Source organism: Coenobita brevimanus, chromosome 61, assembly GCF_032717465.1.
Source record: "Coenobita brevimanus isolate Jiangsu-jjx chromosome 61, ASM3271746v2, whole genome shotgun sequence".
Lineage (NCBI taxonomy): Eukaryota > Metazoa > Arthropoda > Malacostraca > Decapoda > Coenobitidae > Coenobita > Coenobita brevimanus.
Genome location: NC_137014.1, coordinates 35,865,169 through 35,883,142, shown reverse-complemented (window position 1 = coordinate 35,883,142; position 17,974 = coordinate 35,865,169). Strand labels below are relative to the sequence as shown.

Here is a 17,974-nt window from a genome sequence, read left to right as displayed (position 1 = left end):
TGAATACTGAATGTGGAGAGGATGGAGGGTGAAAGACTGACGAAGAGTGTATGTGAGTGAGGTGGAGGGGGGAAGAGGAAGGGGGAGGCCGAGGATGAGATGGAGGGATGGGGTGGAGAGGTATATGAGAGAGGGGGGTGTGAGTTGGGAGCAGGGCAGTGAAATGGCGGGGGACAGGGCGACTTGGAGGCGATTTGTTTGTGGCCACCCCAAACGGGATTGAGGCGTCTGGCAATAGATGGATAGATAGAATACTGTTCAGCACTGTACTGCATAAATTCGAAAGTCAGTAGCATATCACAGTGGCTGATTAGTGTATCTTATAAATACAGATAATTACATTAGTACCTGATAGTCTTCCAGATTACCGGAGCTTTGGTGCACATTGTCATACCATTCAAACCAGCAACATATTGTGGAAACTATTTTAGTATCACTAACATAACTAGTGCTGTTGTGTAATGCATAATCATACCTAAGTATCTAAATTAGTAATATAACCAGATGTATGGTACCTGCACTTAATGATGTGTGTAATAGTGTGATATGCTGAAAGTATTTATTATATGATCAGTCATAGGTATTTAAGAGGTAGTTAAGAAAAATAATGAAGGTATGATTGTAAATATTACCGATACTCAGGGCAGCTAAGGTTTGTAACAAAATCAAATTGTGTACTGTCAAATCATTTTTTAAGAACATTTTGCACTGCTCATTCCTAAGAAGTAGTTAAGAAAAATAATGAAGGTATGGTTGAAAGTATTACTGGTACTGAGGGCAGCAAAAGTTTATAGCTAAATCAAACTCGGTATTGTAATTCCAATCTTTAACATCGTTCTGCAATGCTTGATGTTCGTGTCTCAGATGCATGGTTTTGTAAATCTCAGTGATGGATGAAATATTTTTAGCAGTTGATATACTTATGGGAACTTTGTGGTACCACTAGATACCACACTGTTACTGTTCTAAGACAAGCCTGATGCAGCTGGACTATTCATGACCTATTTATAGCATTGACTGCTGAAAGTTATCACCAACAGATGGATGTGCAAATATTGTCTTTTTGCTTTATTGATACAGTGTACAGTACGTTGCCAGAAATGTAAAAGTGCTAAATATAAGAACTTGCTTCATATATATGTTTTTAGACATTACTGTGTACAGTTTGTTGCAGTCAGTATGACAACTTTGTTGAATACGGTTCATGCAGTAAGTACTGTACCTCTGTTGACCATTATACTTAACAGTTTGGATGACATTGCAGTCCGTTGATAGTATAAGTTGGTTTCCATAGAGGATGTAAAAGTAAATGATAATTCTCCACACAGGAAGACCCTACCAGCAGAGTAAGGATTAAACTCATTACTAGTAGGTATCAGATATTACATATAGTTAATGGTGCAGTATTATAAGTATTTGGTTTTATCTTTTCTGAATTAATAATGTATTGTAAAGTCAGTAAATCAATAAGTCAGTAAGAGTGGAGGTTAGTTGTGTGGAAGTGCTGTATAGTGTCATGTAGCGTAGTAAATGTGATAAGTACAGTGATAGTTATTCCTCTGCACAGGGTTGGAATCTGTGTGTTTTGTTACTGTAGCTAGTGTTGTAACATTGATTGTTTTATATATTCATAGTTTTTATATAAACTTCAAACTCTGTGTACCTGTGGAGTGAAATTTTTTATTTTTGAAGTCTGTTGCTAGTCAAGAGGAGTAGTTTTATATTAATGTTTATAACGTTTTGTACTTTTCGCAGCTGTTCTAAACACTGTACTGTACATGAGAGTAGTAGAATTTGTACTGTATATAGCCAGACCAGTTACCTTTTTTCATTATGATCATGGTTATATTTATTACTTTATATTTTGTACAGTACAGTCAGCAGTTATTGTGGCAAATATGACAAACATTGGATAGTGCAAGAATGTGAAAATACAAAATAATAAAAAAGTATCATCATCGTATAGTTTATAAAGTCTCCAGCATGCATGCATGCATCAGCCTAGGAGATATGATTTTTATCTTTTATTTGGTGTATACACAGATTGTATGGATGTGTGGACAGACTCAGGAAGATGGACTTGTTTTTGCTCAACCCCAGTTAGTCTGGCCAAACAGACCTGTTGATCACAGGTGAGGAGCTGCTGCTTTGGGACTGTCTTACTGGTGCAGTATATAGTGCATACATCATGCAGGGAACGAGTGCCCCCTTGTGACAGACAGCACCTCACCAGGGTTAGACCAAGGTCCTTCCCATAGTGAGGCGTAGGGAAATATGAGGAAGCCTGGTTCCTGGATGAATGCAACAGCTGCTTTGCCCAGGATGCACAGCACCACCATATGTAAGCTAGTCAATGCTAGGGAGGGCACCATGTGACAGTGTGATGCTGGCCTCATTATTTGACCGACTCAAACTGAACAAAGAAAAGGTAAAGTAAATGGTGATGTTGCAAAGGAGTCTTCCATATACACAGGAAAACAGAGCTGAAGTCGTAGTAGGTGAGTGAGTTGACAGGGGAAGATGCCCATGAAGACAGCCATTTAGAGACTTACACTGATGGCAATCTTCTGTGAGGTAATCATCAGAAAGGAGCAGGATTGTGTTGACAAAGTTATAACTTGAAAAAAAAAATGGGTGGTGGGACCTAATTAGATCTTTTGCAATGACCAAGGCAGAAATGTACCGTAGCTAAAGTAAGGTGGGTTTTATAATTGATTTAAATGCCAGGGAGTAGGGAGGTGTTGGATGAAAATAGAGAATAGGAAAGTGAACATAGTTGTGGGTAGGTAGATCCAGGAGTGTAGTGGAATTGTGAGAGAGAACAGTGGGTTATGCCGGAGTGAGAGGTTGATCTTTATTGGGGATATGAGAGCTGACAAGATCAGGTATGGCATGAAATGGTTGCAGTCATTTACCATGTTGCAGTGCTATAGGAAATTCTAGCTGAAATAATCATCCACCTGGGGACAACTGAGCAAAATGTTGATTGGTAAGTGGTGCTTTGTAGTGTTAGGTTAGTTGGGATGGAATTGAGTGTCATATGAGGACATCAACAATGATACATCTAGCAACCGGAAGAATGAATGAGCTTGTGTCGTATGACCCTAAAGGGGGAGGGATGTGGATGGATTGGTTTTAGGTAACGATAGGGTGATTCTTGAAGATGGTGAGGTACGTAAGAAAAGTGATTTAGAATTGCGTTGTTGGATTGAGGGTGTTGTTTAGATGGTGTTTGGTGAGAAGGCAGGGTGGTCTGGGTAAAATAAAGGGTGATGCTGAAGGGAATGGGAGAAGGAAAAATTTTGGAGGGGGAGAGGGGTTAAAATTAGGTGCAGGGAGCAGGACAGAGTGCATTTTGGTTTGATGGGCAGGTAGGGATTTCGGAAATAAGAGGCAGTGGTTGAGTCTGAGGTACGAGTCTCTGGCATGGATGAATGCGACTACGGGAAGAGGTATGTCCCTGTGTGACTTGTTTCTCCCCATTTTTCTTTCAGGAAAAGGGTGCATGAATGATAGCTTTCTTGATTCTCATCAGCTCCTTCAAATCAGCATGAGTCAAGTAGGATGCTGGGACGAGATTTCATACTGTACTTCGTGTATAGGGTATGAATGTTGTAATGGCAAGAAGGATGAGTGGTTTAGGAGGAAGCTTTTGGGACCATAATGGAGATTGGAGGGTTGAAGGTGATGGGATTATAGGGTGCCCACCAAGGGTCTGTGATGAAAAAATAACAAATTTGGTGGGTTTTACTTTTGTCCCACCATTAGCAGGCAAAACTGTTACCCCCACATCATAATGATGCTCATGGCAGAACCATTGCTAAATACAACAAAGTCTCATATCGACTTCTCATTTGAAGGACATTGCATGGTAGGTTGGAATAGTATTCTTGGGTTTATCGTTGTTAATTTTAAAATGATAGGCCATTTTACTTTAGTAAAGACTTACTGATTATGCTAAAAATGAAAGTAGTTGTTTTGTCACGCAAGTCGAGTTTTCTTTGTCAGTTGTGTAAAGATTCTTTTCATTTTGTTAATGTTTTGCAATATACCAGTACGTCATTGATTTGATCTATTGTTTAGGTTCAGTTCTTTATTTTCAGTAAGTTAAGAATCAAGTTTTATTAATTTGAAGTCTCGAGTTAGGACCAGCTGGATTACCCATAATTCTTGGCTAAGCGGTCAGTTGACGTCACGACCGAAGGCACTAACGTGGCAGCAGTTTGACAGTACCTTGAATTACTGCGAAAAATGGGCCTAACTCTGTCAACCGTGTTTTCCCGATTGTTTGGGAAAAAGCAGATGCGGATATTAATGGGTGAGTAGGAGATTTGGTGAAACCGAGGACCGGTTCTCATCCGCCTGTCATCTGACTTTTGTTGTCATGACGTTTAACTGAAGAACTTTGCTTGTAAATACTGTGCCTGAATGTGACAGTAGCAAAGTGTAACAAGTATTTTGAATGATGGAGTTGTTCATGGTGATGGATGGTGTGACTGATGTTAGGAAGGGTGAACGTGGCTCCCAGTATGACAGTTGTTTCTTAAGAGTGGTCAAGTTGTGTTTTGCTCAGTGAGTGTCTGTGCTCCGGAAAGATTATTCGTAATCATTAAGTGGTGGTAATTTTGAAGAATGGAAGTGTCACCGCAGTTGGGGAGATTTAGTAGTGTAATAGGGTATGTTGTATGTTCAGTATATACTCTAAAGTACACCATACCTATGATTCTACATAGGTACTGGTCGTCTTCAAAATATTTTTCAGCTGTGTTAGCCAGTACTGTATAAATGGTATTCTAGAAAAATGATAGTAGCCAAATGGCACCCCCATTATTTTTATAAAGTTAGTGTGTTCATGAAAAATGTTGTGTTTTTAATTTTTCTGTTTACTGCATAAGGTAGCCCATTGCATTTTTAAAAATTCATGTCACAGGTATTTTTGGTATTATGTTTATTTTTGCAGCCTTATTAATGTTAAACATACAAAATGTTGCAAGACAGTTTAACTGATTTTTTTCCCCCTATGGCATAAGTTATGACTGAAATATGTGGCTTTCGCATTTAGGTTAGATCTTGTTGCAGTACCGGTAGCTAATGTTTGGTTTGTTTAGTATCATTTGTGATTTAGTTTAATTTTTATAGTTTTTTTTTTTTTTTTAAATGAAAACTGAAGGTTTTCTGCGTGATTGGTGTACGGTACTTACGATGTATTGATTTTTTTGTCAGAATTACAGTAGTTTTGATAATACAACTTTTTTTTCTCTCTCTTTTCCAATTAATTTTGGGTAAATATTTAGTAGAAGCCACAAGAAGTATTCATGTATTTTGAAATTTTTGTTTATATCTCACCATTTGCTGACTTTTCCTCGGTAATACTGTACTTCAGTTGCCATTTAGCTACTTCCCCCTTGGGGTCATTAATTCATAAATTTCCCTTGGGAGGCCTTTAATATCTCCAGGGACCATTTGCAGCAAGTTTCTTGAGGAAAAAAAGGTGTTTGCCAAAATGGTGAGATCCAATCAGAAAATATTTTAAAATACCTGGATTCCAGGTGTGATTTCTACTAAATGTTATTCAGTTTTTGTTTTGACTTGTTTTTCTGATCTATTTTCATGTGTTTCCAATGTTTTTTATGGTAGTTTTTATCGGAAAAGCCGTTTTGCCATTTTCTTCCCTTCAGTCCCCTCCACAGCAAAATATATATAGCATTTTTGACAATAATAAGCATTAGAAAACTGATTGATTTTATTCACCTTAGATGGACTGTGAACTGGAGGGGTTAAAGCCTTCATTAACTGCATACCTATCTACAGGTTCTCCTAAGCTGAACAAAATCATCTGGTAGCAGTAAGACTAAACAAAAAATATGTCATTGGATTGATAGGGTAGAAAAAAAAAAATGCATTATTCATTATGATTATTCAATCATGAAGAATGTTACATTCAGGGACAAGATATTGAACTACTTTCAGTTATATCTGCATAAGTATGAAGTATAAACAAATGGTTTTTGCGTGCTATTTGACCAACACTTACCCGACATTATACCATAGTCGCATTGCTTATATATTTGGATGCTATATAGATTTTTGGAAGTTGCATGAGGAGCGTTACCGCGATGCTACCCCCCTTATAATTGGCATAAGTAATTTCAATAAGTCATTGATTTGACTGGTTTAATCATGGAGTGCTTCATGTCAATAATGTGTCAGTAGTTAAGGATCATAACCATACCCAGCAAATATGATTATTTCTAATAATTGTTGCGCTGTTGAGGAAAATGTAACCATGAGACACATTACCCAAAAAGTGAGAAACATTACTTGTTTGATTTTTATTGAAATATAATTTTACAATCAATTCTTATTACAGTTACAGTAATTAAAAGTATCTCAGACATAAGCAAAATGTGTACTGATGTGAAATCTATATAAACTAACCAGAAAGTGATTGATGGGGACTCTTACCATCCACTCACTCAGTGTAGTTCTGCTCTCAGGTGCCTACCCTTTCCTCTCTTCCATCTATCTTTCCATCCTTCCTCTTCTGTCATTCCATTCTTCATTCTTCCCTCTTCCTTCTGTCTATGGGTGACTTTACACTGAGTGACAGGCCAAATGGTTTCCTGTACACCAGGAAACCATTTACTATGCTGGGTGATAAACATATAACCAGATTTTGGTGCCTGGGGGTTTAATGGGCAATTAAGGTGCTCCAGTTTGATTGAGCCAGTGCAGATTTATATCCAACGGGTGGTTGGGGTTTACTGCTCACGTAATGCCATTCAGGGATGAATGAGGCTGGTCACTCTCATCTTAAATGTCAGGACCAAATTGCCTAACCCTGGGCTCCTAAGCGCCTCATGGGGCAGCACTGGATGAGATGATGAACAGTTAAATGAACTAACCAGAAGACAATTCCTGTTTAAGTGACAACATATTCAAGTGACATCAACAGTATGACATCAGCATTGACTAGTTGATCAAGGAGGGAAAAGACACTCGTTTGAATGTATGTACTACTCTTGATACTTGGGGAATTGGCAAAGCCTGCACAACCTGTCCTTTGCTGTCTCATCTCTGTCTGGGTTGTCAGGGAAATGAAACTGTATGGCCCACTCAGTTGATTTCTAAGGTACTTAACTTCGATCATGCCCTCTTCACCTTTGATCATGCCCTCTTCAGGCACCAAGTCAATGACCTCAGTTCATTATGTGTAGACAACTTCTTGGTTGTTTAATGAACCAGTACAGCAGTGAACACTAATAAGGGGACAGGGTAGTCTGGGCCACCTGAGGGGAGGTTAATCGCACACGTCCACCCACCAACTCTCCCTCCATACCCCCACAAAACCACCGATTTGTTAGGCAGATGGATCGGAGATCTGAAGCTTCACTTTCTTTCATGTCTTGCTGCTTGTAATATTAGTAATACACAGGCTGCTTGGGTCAATGATGATAAGAAAATCACTAATTTCAGCATGAATTTTCTTCCTTAAGATGGTATGACATTTTTTAACGCCTGACTCTCTGTAGACAGTTTAGAAACTTTTTCCGTGCAGATTCATAAAATTCAGTGTTTAAGCTTTAAAATGAAATATATATAGCATTTTTGACAATAATAAGCATTAGAAAACTGATTGATTTTATTCACCTTAGATGGACTGTGAACTGGAGGGGTTAAAGCCTTCATTAACTGCATACCTATCTACAGGTTCTCCTAAGCTGAACAAAATCATCTGGTAGCAGTAAGACTAAACAAAAAATATGTCATTGGATTGATAGGGTAGAAAAAAAAAAAATGCATTATTCATTATGATTATTCAGTCATGAAGAATGTTACATTCAGGGACAAGATATTGAACTACTTTCAGTTATATCTGCATAAGTATGAAGTATAAACAAATGGTTTTTGCGTGCTATTTGACCAACACTTACCCGACATTATACCATAGTCGCATTGCTTATATATTTGGATGCTATATAGATTTTTGGAAGTTGCATGAGGAGCGTTACCGCGATGCTACCCCCCTTATAATTGGCATAAGTAATTTCAATAAGTCATTGATTTGACTGGTTTAATCATGGAGTGCTTCATGTCAATAATGTGTCAGTAGTTAAGGATCATAACCATACCCAGCAAATATGATTATTTCTAATAATTGTTGCGCTGTTGAGGAAAATGTAACCATGAGACACATTACCCAAAAAGTGAGAAACATTACTTGTTTGATTTTTATTGAAATATAATTTTACAATCAATTCTTATTACAGTTACAGTAATTAAAAGTATCTCAGACATAAGCAAAATGTGTACTGATGTGAAATCTATATAAACTAACCAGAAAGTGATTGATGGGGACTCTTACCATCCACTCACTCAGTGTAGTTCTGCTCTCAGGTGCCTACCCTTTCCTCTCTTCCATCTATCTTTCCATCCTTCCTCTTCTGTCATTCCATTCTTCATTCTTCCCTCTTCCTTCTGTCTATGGGTGACTTTACACTGAGTGACAGGCCAAATGGTTTCCTGTACACCAGGAAACCATTTACTATGCTGGGTGATAAACATATAACCAGATTTTGGTGCCTGGGGGTTTAATGGGCAATTAAGGTGCTCCAGTTTGATTGAGCCAGTGCAGATTTATATCCAACGGGTGGTTGGGGTTTACTGCTCACGTAATGCCATTCAGGGATGAATGAGGCTGGTCACTCTCATCTTAAATGTCAGGACCAAATTGCCTAACCCTGGGCTCCTAAGCGCCTCATGGGGCAGCACTGGATGAGATGATGAACAGTTAAATGAACTAACCAGAAGACAATTCCTGTTTAAGTGACAACATATTCAAGTGACATCAACAGTATGACATCAGCATTGACTAGTTGATCAAGGAGGGAAAAGACACTCGTTTGAATGTATGTACTACTCTTGATACTTGGGGAATTGGCAAAGCCTGCACAACCTGTCCTTTGCTGTCTCATCTCTGTCTGGGTTGTCAGGGAAATGAAACTGTATGGCCCACTCAGTTGATTTCTAAGGTACTTAACTTCGATCATGCCCTCTTCACCTTTGATCATGCCCTCTTCAGGCACCAAGTCAATGACCTCAGTTCATTATGTGTAGACAACTTCTTGGTTGTTTAATGAACCAGTACAGCAGTGAACACTAATAAGGGGACAGGGTAGTCTGGGCCACCTGAGGGGAGGTTAATCGCACACGTCCACCCACCAACTCTCCCTCCATACCCCCACAAAACCACCGATTTGTTAGGCAGATGGATCGGAGATCTGAAGCTTCACTTTCTTTCATGTCTTGCTGCTTGTAATATTAGTAATACACAGGCTGCTTGGGTCAATGATGATAAGAAAATCACTAATTTCAGCATGAATTTTCTTCCTTAAGATGGTATGACATTTTTTAACGCCTGACTCTCCGTAGACAGTTTAGAAACTTTTTCCGTGCAGATTCATAAAATTCAGTGTTTAAGCTTTAAAATGAAATATAATTTTTGTATTTTTGATCAATTCTGGTATTGACACTAAAGGATGACATTTCCATTGAGTGACCCATTATAAAAATTTAGAAAGTTGGATTTGGTGTCAATTTTCAGTACAATAAGATTGCTGATTGGGTTTATTTATGTATTTATTTATTTTATTTATTTATTTTTTTATCTTCCAGTGGGACTTGATGCTGCTGGGAAAACAACAATTTTGTACAAGCTGAAATTGGGAGAGATCGTAACCACAATTCCAACTATAGGTAAGTATCCTAGAGTAACAGACCTTAGTATCTGTAAATCAAGCAGGCTGTTTTAAAGCATTATTTAGTCAGCACATTTGGCCTTCCTTTTACAGGAGGGTTAGGTTCTGTATACATCTTACACATGGCATATTTGCTGAAATGAACCAACACTATGATGAGAAAAGAGGGTTATTGTACCCCATAACATGGTGCAGTGCACTATGACCCCTTGTTGGACATTCATCATTCACACCTCTGACATAGGGTATGCAGCTGGAGCATGGGTCTGTCTCAAGGAACATGATCCCCTGCCCTACATAGTCCCAGGTCACTACTGGGGACGGATTAATACCCATTAGACCACCAAAAGATAGCAGGTAGGTGGTTGCTATGATCTTGGGAGGTACAATAAGCCATGGGAGAGACATGGAGCCAAGGCCTGGTAGCTGGCCTTGCACATTACTGTACTTTACAGTATCAAATCATCATGTATTTGACTCGCTCTTTTCATTCTGTGGCCCTGCTCCCATAGCTGCTCATCTTACTTTTTTTCCCATAACTGCCCATTTTACTATTCCTGATAAGTGCTTATCAGATCTTTTTTGCTCTCATTTCCTATAACTGCTCATCTTAATTTTTTTCCTATAACTGCATACCTATAATGTTTTTATTCCAAACCCTCTTACATTCCCTTTTTTTCCCCATAACTACTCATCTGATTTTTCCCGTAACTGCATATCTCACTTTTTTCCCCACCTCACAGGTTTCAATGTAGAAACTGTCGAATACAAAAACATCAGTTTCACTGTTTGGGATGTTGGAGGGCAAGACAAGATTCGGCCGCTCTGGAGGCACTACTTCCAGAACACTCAGGGACTCATCTTTGTGGTGGACAGTAATGATAAAGAGCGTATCACAGAGGCTGCTGACGAACTGTCAAAAATGGTAAGTGTAAATGGTATATTTCTCAAGGGGAGTCATCAAAAATGCATCAGTTTCCTTTTGGACAGATTGATTATTTTGGTGGTCTTAAAGTTGATGGTATAACTTATCTGGGTTTGTGAATTTACAACCAAAATATTTTAGTCCGGTATAAAGTGGGTTCAGTTTTTTCTGAAATACAGCAAACTCTCAATTCTCCAGTGTAATACAGCCAACCCAAATGCCGGATATTGCAGAACGTCAGATATTGTATGCTACCCCCCATCGGCTTAACGTTTGGTGTTGTCGGATAGTGTGTTACTGTCTCATCTCTGTATCCTAAAAGCTTGCTCGTGAGTAAAAGATGAAAATTAAGCATAAAATACAATACCGTATTGATACAGTGCAGTTATCCAGTACCGGTACATTGTGTACTATATAGCTACTCACCTGTTGTTGGCATCAGTGGAGTGTACAGTTGTACACCATGCAGTTCAGTACAGTGTACTTAATTCTGTGTGGCCTAGTGGTCTAGTGACAGTAATTACGTGTACAGTAATTTCAGAATCACAATAGAGCACTAGGACACGAAGCACTGAGAGGCCACAGGCTTTCCAACAAAGCGAGTGAGGCATGGGAGGCCACAGAATAAGTCAGAGCACAAGGGTTTTGTCACCGTGTGGTCACAAGAGCAGAGTGCATAGATACATCTTCACTGTGTGAGATCCACGAGAGAGCATGAGAGAGCGACAGTAGGCTCAGTGAACTTGGTAGACCGCTTCCGGAATGCATTCTTTTCCTGGGCGCTGGTTGACTAGTACTGTATGTTTGAGCCAGATGATGTGCCTTGCCACCAGATATTGCATAGAACTGCCGATTGCTTCCTGTTTCGGTGCCAGATATTGCGACAGTGGATAATTGAGAGTTTACTGTATAAAAGCTTATTAGATATGAATAAGATCTGTTGACCTTTCGTATATTCGTTATTGTTATCATGTGCCTTTGTCATTACAGTTTCAAGTTCTTTTAATTTAAATGTTGCAGTGATTGTGCAAAATTTTCCAATCTTTCCAGCAACACTACATTGTAAAAAAAAAAAAAAAAAGGCCAGTGAGTCTGGAGTGTCCATCATCATCATCATAACCCAGTTGTTGTTGCCCTGGGCTTGTATGGATGTGAGCCTAGTGGACTGCAAGTTAAAATTGCCATTTCCCTGCAGTTTTCCATCTTCCTTTTGGGGGATAGGAAATGAAGGGTGTTTGTATAACTGGGCACTGTTTATTGATGCTACTGCTCCAAAGGCAGCCCTCTCCAGCACGTAATTTGCTGTAATAAACGATTTGGGCAGGGTGCAGAAGTAGGATGAGAGCATTATGAACAAAGTATTGAAGGGGCTCACTCTCATGGTGTCCATGTGTACTGTACTGGTAACATAGTTATCAGGTAACACATTTGCCACATGAACAGAGGATTAACTTTATCAGACTGACCAGTGACCAGCACTCACTTTGTTCTTTCCAGTTGCATGAAGATGAGCTCCGTGAGGCAGTTCTGTTGGTGTTTGCAAACAAGCAAGACCTTCCAAATGCCATGACTGCAGCAGAACTCACAGATCGCCTAGCCCTCAATCAGTTACGCAACAGAAGGGTATGTAATTTCTTTGAATAGCACTGTATTTTGTAGGTTGTGTGAATACTAAAAATCTCATTAAATTCTGAAGTAACAAGAACATACCTGATTACAAACGTAGACTTGGAGTATAATCCCTTACCATTAATTCCTTACTGAAAGTTTTGGCTATTCTTGGACTAAACTTCAGATATTTGTAGGAAGGCCATAATCATTCCATTCTTTCTATCAAGCAAACCACGTAGTCCATTATTATATAAACCAATATTGCTGTGCAAGATCTAAAATTACAGAAGGGCTTATTCAGAGGAGTATAACAACATTCCATTTGCCAGGTCAGAATGCTGATTTTGGCCTAAACATGCAATCATCACACACCTTCTGGTCACAGCTTACATAGGATGAATTTAATAGAAATGAACCTTAATTAAAACAATACTAGCAGCAATACCTTAACATGTCATGTCCTCATTAATATAACATTTATAACAAAACATGCAAGAAAATTACAAAAAATGACAAACTGTTTTTGTAGCAGACAGGCCCAAGTTATTAATCAAAACCAAAGATTGAGATTTACATAGTTTCAAGGGGCAGCTTGGAGGGATCTGTCCCTACACTCTTACTTTTCAGCTTAATCTAAATGTCCCCCCTCCTACTCCCCTGTCTGAAAGTGGCTGTGTGAATGAAGTTATGGGTAAAATGAATGACAGAGCACTCAGAAGCTCTGAGTTAGCCACTGAAATGTTGAAAGCTTCAGGGAATTCAGGTGCTGAGATTTTAAGTAGCTTAACCATCACATCTGTGAAGGAGGATTTGATGCCAGATGACTGACTGAAGTTTGATTAAGAATGTTGGTAAGGGGAAGGTAGTTGGATATGAGAGTGGCAGCTGTAGGGCTGGAAAGTTCTTAGAACATTTAATTAAAGCTGTAGGAGGAGTCTGGTTGACCATGAGGATGCAAATTAGATTTATGCTGGGTAGGAGTATGATAGATGCTAGTTTTATAGTGAGGCAGTTACAGAAGGGACTTCAGGGTTGGGACCTTGTCTGGAATGTTGTGGGAGACTGTGCAGTGTGAAAAACAACCATAAGGTGGAAAAGGTCAGTCCAGGACAACATGAAACATTTCCAAAATGTATTGGGGGGGGGGGGGCTTGTCTTCTGTCATTCCTCCGTTTTCCATTCTTAGAGGGGGATATGAGTACTGGATGAGAGAATAACAGCAAATTGCTGGTGGATGCATGCAATTCCAAGTAGTGTTCAGTGCCAAGCTGATGTTTTTGAACATCAGTGTGGCCTTTATTTTTGCCGGAGTGGGTTGGGTACCTGATCAAACCCTGGATAGGAGTTCTGGGCTAAATGGGAATTATTCCTCTAAGCCAGTAAATAGAAGGTTTTGTTCTAAAACCTGCCATGGCCAAATGATACTGTGCAGGATCATTGCTGTCTAGTATGAATATTGGTGGCTGTCTTAGAGTCACAAAGTTAAAAAGTAATTGTAGATAAGAGTAAAGTGATGGTTGTAATAGAAGAATGTGTGTTTAGATGGTATGTTCATATGTAGAGTATGGCAATAGTGAAAATGGTATAGACCAGTTAAGTGAGTTTGAAAGTGTGAGGTAGCATGATAAGCCAAGGAGGTGAATGGGTCAGTAAAAGAATGTGTGAAAAAGTGAGGTATGGAAGTTGAGGAAGTTAAGAGAGTGAAAGAACTGAAATGGTTAGATGCAAAAGTGGGTATGATAGAAGAGAAGTTATGATGTTGGAGCTGAGGAAGTGACAAAGAATGGAAATGAATAGGTGAAGCATGAATGGAGATGAATATGACAAGGGTTCAGCATCTCCTTTTCACCTGTAGTTTACCTTAACATGGCACAGATTTTCATCCTTTTGTTGGGTATTGTACATAGCTCAGTGGCCGAGTAAAATATCCTTTCCATAGCACTTTATGTTTAGCATCATATTCTAGTGTCAGTCTACTGTTGCAACTGTTTTAGGTGGAGAGATGGCAGCTGCTTTTTTATTTTTAGGTAAATGCTAGGATTGATAAGGTTTGAGTGATGATTTAGGAATTTTGTGCACCATTTCATGGGGCACACAGATTGAGAGTTTTCCTGTATTTTTGTTCTTCCCTCTTTGTTCATAGATTCAGCCATACCTAATTTCCTTGGTGGAAATTGGAGGTGGGATGAGGATGACGCCTCATTTTTCCTTTCCATCTTATCTCCCATGTATAAGTTGTATTTAGATTATTGTTTATGTATGTGACAATGCCAGTTAACAATTTTTTGTACTTTCCACAGTGGTACATTCAGGCGACGTGTGCAGTGCAGGGCCAAGGTTTGTATGAAGGGCTCGATTGGCTGTCCAATGAGTTGTCCAAGAAGTAATTGCCCAACCCGACTACTGGTATCTCACTTTTTGCACATCCCTCAGTCCTTTTTAACCCCTGTACCCCAACATGATCCTCAGTCCCACACCTCGTCCCACTTCCCAATTCACTGTCCATCTACCCATCTCTTCCCTTTTTCCTTGCAGCCATACACCGCTCTCAGTCTCTCCCTCTGTATTCTGTCACCTTTTGTCCCATCTGGTTCTACAGATCCCCAACCCTCACTACCAGCCTGCACTCCATAGGGAGATTATTTATTGTTGATTTTTTTAATAACTCACCTGAAAAGATACTTGTGCAAGATTTTGTATTTTGATTCATGACATAGTGGAGGATGCCATGTGAGTTTTTGTAAGGCTGACTGCGACAAGTGTTTGGTTTTATTTTACTGTTTAATTAGTGTTTTAAGTATATCAGATGTTTAAGTAGAAGCTCTTTTCCTGTGTACTCTTCAAACTCATATTTCCATCATTCATTGACGTAGCTGACCTTTGCCTGTAGCTAATTTCTTCTTCATTTCTTGCTTTTTTTTTATTATGGTCTTTCCCTCTGGTTCTTGATCACAGTTTATACTTCCTCAATTATGATTTCAACATTGCAAGTTGTTGTTGATTTTACATTTTATCTCTGTCTCTTGTTTTCAGCCCAGTATCCAGTAATCTCATTGTTTTTCAACTAATATTAAATTCGCATCTTTGTTTACCAACTCTGTTCTTTCTTTACTTAATATGCCTGATTCTATATCCATTTATAAATTAAATGATTCATCACTCAGTTCCTGCTTGATCATTTTTCAGTTTCTCTTTCCTTGAACGCTCTCTGCCTGTCCCCTCCTCCCCTTGTTTGTGTGTGTGTGTGTGTGTGTGTGTGTGTGTGTGTGTGTGTGTGTGTGTGTGTGTGTGTGTGTGTTTGTGTGTGTGTGTGTAAAAGATGTATAGTAGAAATATTGTACCATGTTGAATGCTGACCTAACAAAACATTTTATTGTCAGGGGCATCATGCTAGATTCAGTAGGTTTCTTCTCACCCACCCAAAGTTTATGGTATAAAGACTAAAATTGTAAGTTCTAGGGCACTTCCTTAACCCTTTTGCCATCATAGATGCCCTTGAGTATATTCTTGCTAAATGCAGACTATTTATCCAGGTGAGGAAATTACAACCATTGCAAGGGTTAATCAAGACGTTTCCAACCCTCTGAGCAGGAGAATTCACACAGTTGAATAAAATAGTGAAAGCCTGAGCAACATGTCTTAATGCATCCATAGAAGGCAAAAGGGTTAACTAATGTAGTATGTATATTTTGCTAAGAATGAGTGCTTGGGTTGCTCGAATCATAAATGTAAATAGATTTTATGGTGGCATTAAAAAAAAGGAAATAACATTTATATATTTCATGTTGGTATTAGTGAATAGTCATAACTAGATTCAACCTCTTATGAGAAAATTTCTCATGTTTTCTCAGTGTGTATCTTATATTTCTTTTCAGCCCTTTAGCATTATCATGATATCTATATTTTTCTCTTTTAGTCCTGTAGGATATTGTTAAAAAAATGAGGAAAAGAGGAAGCCACCCAGCATAGGCTACATTCCTGTTACTCTCAGCTAGTGTCTTGTTTTTTGCTTCACTGAGAGGAAGATGGTATGTCAGTTTGTAACTTCTTAATAAACATAATTGACAATTTCTTGTTTCTGAAGATTGACAGACTTTGCGGTACAGTATGTCCTAGAACACCAAAATGGTTGAAGTGCCGATATATTTCATGACTGATTTTCTGGTGTTTAAAATTGCCATTAAGCATGATACAAATTAGCTCACAGTAGTTCTTATAGTGCAGTAAAACTTTGATAGAGTGAACAAATTGAGGGCATTATATCCAATTACCTTAGTTGCTCTGTCTGATGTTCAGTTGGGGTCTTTTAACAAACTTGTTTGGTATATACTGTACTAAATTTTGTTTGATGAATACCCAACAGAAGGCCAGTTGTACACACAACTGCATTTAATTATTCAATGGATTTACACCATACCTTCATTGTGGCTATATTAATGTTGAACATTATCAATCAGTATTCATTCATTCATCTAATCCCATGTTGCCCCATGAGGAGTGTAAAAGTTCTGGGTTAGGCAAGTTGGTCTTGACATTTAAGATGAGAGTGACCTGCCACACTCATTCCTGAGTGGCATTACTTGAGCAATAAACCCCAACCACCCTTTGGATATAAACCTGCGCTGGCTCAATCTGATTGGAGTGCCTTAATTACCCGCTAAACCACCAGGCGCCACAGTTTGGTAATATGGTTACCACCCAGTGTAGTAAATGGTTTCCTGGTATACAGGAAACCATTTGGCTTGACACTCAATGTACAGTCACCCGTAGACACTAGAAAAAGGAAAGAAAGACGGAAGTGGAATCAGTATTACGCTACAAAACAACAAAGTAAAAATTGGTATTATTCTTATGTGGTCATTGGTCAGCTGCCACATTGCCTTGCCTCACTAAACTGACCCTTTATTCAGCCTATGTGAAGTTTGTTTAGGTCAAGAGGGTCATTATATCGAAAGTAAAGTTTAAGGTTCAGTATAGTGAGGTTCTGTTGAATTATTATCTCCTCCATCCTGAGGGGTTTCTCCTCAGTAAAATCATCCAGTATTAGTCAGAAAGGGTTATAAAAAAAGAAAAAAATCCTGCTTTGTGTGCAGTAATTTTTTCAGTCTGGGGTGGGGATGTAGATTGTGTTTTATTCTGCCTATATCAGTTTTATTCAATCTGTGAACAACCTCACAGTTCCTATCAAACAAAGTAGTTTCTGAGCCACCTGGGCAATGTTTTGTTAATAAAGGGTGGGCTTGAGAGTCAGATTTCTGATTTATACTACCATGGCATTGCAGACCTCCCAGGGATAGAAAACATGCATCAGCATACATGGGGATTGTCGCAAAACAGAGGCTCAAAAAATGTTGATCTCCCTTTTGCACATAGTAGTGGAAAGTGTGAACGGATACATTTGGCCTCCTGCATAGTCAGTTTCAAGCAGATTTCCATTGTTCCTGTAATTAATCTGAAAGTTGAATTAGATTTAACATAGTATCTGCTGCGTTGTTTATTTGCTAATATGCAATCATTTCTTCACCACCGAGAGAACAGTCTTAAATATGGTTTGCAAATTCGTTTTGCAAACATTCAACCATGGTCTTTTTAATGATGTTTCGGATGCCTATGAAACGATACACATTTCTTCACGTACATGAAACTGCACGAAGCCACAGCTACATCTTCCTTCACCTTT

General features: G+C 38.8%; 1 protein-coding gene across 1 annotated transcript; it reads left to right on the top strand.

The window, feature by feature from the left end:
• Positions 1–4,185: 4,185 nt before the first annotated feature.
• On the top strand, positions 4,186–16,362 carry Arf4 (ADP-ribosylation factor 2). The gene is made up of 5 exons (XM_080275497.1): positions 4,186–4,318; positions 9,676–9,756; positions 10,502–10,683; positions 12,181–12,306; positions 14,595–16,362. The coding sequence occupies exons 1-5, from the start codon at positions 4,252–4,254 to the stop codon at positions 14,679–14,681; spliced, it is 543 nt and encodes a 180-aa protein (XP_080131623.1). The 5' UTR covers positions 4,186–4,251; the 3' UTR covers positions 14,682–16,362.
• Positions 16,363–17,974: the final 1,612 nt, after the last annotated feature.